At 35.7% G+C, this 3,707-nt stretch overlaps 1 protein-coding gene across 1 annotated transcript in view; it reads right to left on the bottom strand.

The window, feature by feature from the left end:
* LOC122089591 (periodic tryptophan protein 2-like) overlaps nucleotides 1–3,707 on the bottom strand; it is a 44,722-nt gene that overhangs the window by 7,568 nt on the left and 33,447 nt on the right. Inside the window, exon 2 of the mRNA XM_042659317.1 lies at nucleotides 1–555. Coding sequence (XP_042515251.1) covers nucleotides 1–486 — 486 coding nt within the window. The 5' untranslated portion in view covers nucleotides 487–555. The remainder of the gene's footprint in view (nucleotides 556–3,707) is intronic.

Below are 3,707 nucleotides of genomic sequence, written 5' to 3'. Positions count from 1 at the left end.
ATCCTTTGAACCGGCAAGAACATAGTTAGAATCCGGGCTCCAATCCAAGGCAGTGACAGAAGCATCACAATCAGCAAAAGTTCGAATCAACTGAAACGGAAAGAATTCCTTCCGAAAACCAGGAGACCTCCATATCTGGAGCAATTTACCAACACCGATAGCAATTAAGGCTCCATCAGGGCTGAATTTGATTGCTGAGACAGGCTTCTTAAACAACATGCGATGAAGAACTATTCGACGACGAAGATTGACGAACTGACATCTATTGTTTTCGTCTAGTGTTAGGAGAAAGCTTCCATCAGGAGAGACAGCGATTCGGGAGATGTTGGAGGAGCTCTCACATGGCAGAGTTACCGTTTCCAATTTTATAAGGTCGGTGACAGAGACACGGTTTCCTACGGGAGAGATGAGGAGACTGTTACCGGAAATGACAGCATTTCCACCTCTATAAGGAGCACCAAGAAGATTCTGAAATCGGAAATTCATGGCTTATTTTATTCTTCCGATCACTGTGTGCTCTTTCAAATAGGATACACTGTACTCTGTCGAGTCCACCTAAAACAAAACAGTAAAAATGTTAGGATTCTTCAAAGGAGCAGCAGTTCTTGAAGCTTTGGAACAATTTATCAACATACCAGTTAGTTCAAGTAGTGAGCGGTGAGAGCTGCGTGAGAAAGATGGGAGGTTTTATGAAAAGAGGGTTTTATTGGGAACAATTTCATTTTTTATTTCCCTAAAGATCATCTTAAAATTGAAGTAACACTTAAATCCCCACTCTTGGGATGATGACTTTTTGAACTGGTTCATTTCCTGGGCACAGAAACGAGAGCGGCGTTACCAAACGTTTTTTTTTTTTTCCATTTTGTCCTAAAATGGAATCTAGAATAGAAAAGATCATCTCCAAATCGTTACCAAATGGGCTCTTAGTATACATTTAGCTTACAAGCCTATGAATGTTAGGATGAGTAGAGTGGAGCAATAGATCAAATAATTCAAACCAATCACCAAATTGGGGGGAAAACCCCTCAATATCCTATGATAATGTCCGCGCACACATAACATAATTAATGAACATGAAGAAACCTCCACTGTCTTTGTAGGTCTAAGTTACCCAAAATAGGAATAGAAAATCATTCTTGAGAATCATCACATAATCTGTCCAATTATTCCCTTAACATTCACTAAAAACTTGTAGAGGTTACCTTCGTGGCAAAGACAGGCTTAGAAGTCTAAAATGCCATTGCTTTTCCCAGAGGTCAACGGCCATTTATTCAAGTGACAGACATATGGATTATAGATACCCTAAAATCCATAAACAATCAGTAGCATGCATGATCGCTTTTGTAGAGCGAGATCAAAGAAAAACACTCCCACCTCAGGATCACTTTTCTAGAGCATGATCGGGAAATTTTTTTCCAAATAGTTATAAAAATTTCTTATTATCACATTTTCCACTATAACCAACAATTATAATGTGCCATTATCATTCCATTTAACTGGAATAAGTATGAAAATGCCATAACACAAATGTCATTGCCATTAAATATAACTTGAATAATTAGGGAAACTATCTTTAACATTCCATTACACAAATACCGTTACAATCTTTCCATTACACAAAATTCCATACAAAGTACACCATCATGCATGTCAGCAAGATTAGCCATAATGATGGTGCAACCAGAAAAAATATAAAAAACCAACACTCCATAGTAATTATGTTGTGATCATGTGAATATGCTTGATCTATAAAAAACTTATTAGGTTTCTTTCGTTACACAGACCCATTAAACTAAGGAAATACATCAACTTAGGCAGAAACTTTCTTGCCAATGTATATATACCAAAATGATGCAGGGTAAAAGTAGCAATGGGCCTTATATTCCAGCAGTAGTTTTCGTGGCATAATGACAAGTCATGCCTTCAAAGCTGAAGTAACTGAAGTGAGGAAAACAATGACAGTTCAAGAATGATTCAATTGTCACCTTATGCAGAAAATCCAGCAAACAACTTTCAAAGAGAAACAAGGATAAATATTATTCTTATGATACTGCAGCAGAAAGGAAGTAAAGAACAGGAAGAAGTACTTATTATCAAATAAATAATCTTTCAAAAACTAATTGAGATTACAGCCTAGGTTTTCAACAGTACAGAGCAGTAACCCAATTATAATTGATTTCAAATCAAATACAGTATCAATCAATTCATCTCAGACCTGACAGCTAAACTATCATATTCCAACTAGGAAAAATAATTAAAAATCAAAACAAACATTGTATCTCTAGGATAAGGATGGAGTAGGAAAACAAAACTTTAAGGGGCCATTTGATAACACTTCTATTCCAGAAGAGTGTTCTTTTACAGAAGTGTTCATTTTCGATTCCATACTGTGAGAACACTATGATGGATAGAAACAGCGTTTGGTAAAACTGTTCCAGAAATGTCCTTAGAATAGGAAAAGAACAGAAACAACGTTTGGTAGACACTTTATATAAATTAACTTCTGAACAATAAAATCAATAATTACAGACATGCCATAATGGTTAAATTTAGCTTAAATAAGGAAGTACTTTGTTAATGAAAGTGTATTTTTTAACATACCATTGCATTAAAAGTAAATACATAAATGTAAAACAGTTCTCTTTCCAATGAGCAGAAACAACGTTTGGCAGACATTGTACAAACCACTTCTTACCACTGAAACCAATAATTATGGATATGCCAGTTCAGTCAAAATGGCAAATGGTAGCCCATTCCTCCTAAACTTAAACCATGTAATTTTTTCCTGATGTAGGAACCACAATCTATTCATAACTAAAATGTTTTGTGTGGTTGATTGCCTTGACTGACATGCTATGAACAGTCGAATAAAAAGGGTCTTGGTGGATTCACACCACCATCCTTTGGAACATGCTTGAGACACGCTCATGTTCCAAGTGTTCTATCAATTTGAACTAATTACGCATCAAGTAGAATTTGAAATTTACAAGTAACCACGAGACCTAAGTGCACACTTTCAGCCAATGATTGTTTCAATACAGTATCAAATCACATTGTAATGGTTACAACCTATAATGCAAATATATGAGAAATCGCTTTAAGTGAACACTCAACAATAAACAACAACCATAACCTTATATCAACTAAATGGGGTCAGCTACATAAATCCAACATGAACATTCAATCCTACTTTAATCTAAAATGGAATCAAGAAAAAAAAAAAAAACCATTTCAACAATTTCATATTAGAACATCAGCCTCACGGTGCTTTTTAGTCCTTTTTGTTCATATATAAATACTATTACATACAAGAAATGGGTCATAACAGAGCAGGGACTATGGGTACAGGCTTCTTTCCAGATTCTGGATAGATCTCAATGGGCATGTTTTGTGACATAAGTTTGCTGAGATTGGCCTTGGATCTGCATGGGGTGCACCTACCAATAAGACTGTATCACTAGGAAAACAGTAGAAAGCTCAAAAGCCATCTATCACAACCAGTGGTACTGAAATGTTTCACTTAGGTCCTCATTTTCAAAACACAAGTCCTCACATGCCATGGTTATAACATGAAAACATTTGAATTGGTTCAGGTCAAGATGTAAGGAGGAAGAGGAAAACAAAAAATACACCTCCCACAATCAGCAATTAAAAGAATCTAATCCAAGCACTCTCACAGAAATTTAAAAGAAAAAAAAAAAAAGGGG

The sequence above is a fragment of the Macadamia integrifolia genome, chromosome 9 (genome assembly GCF_013358625.1).
Source record: "Macadamia integrifolia cultivar HAES 741 chromosome 9, SCU_Mint_v3, whole genome shotgun sequence".
In the NCBI taxonomy this organism is placed as follows: domain Eukaryota; kingdom Viridiplantae; phylum Streptophyta; class Magnoliopsida; order Proteales; family Proteaceae; genus Macadamia; species Macadamia integrifolia.
The sequence above is the reverse complement of the archived record's forward strand: the minus strand, read 5'-3'. Positions and strand labels throughout refer to the sequence as shown.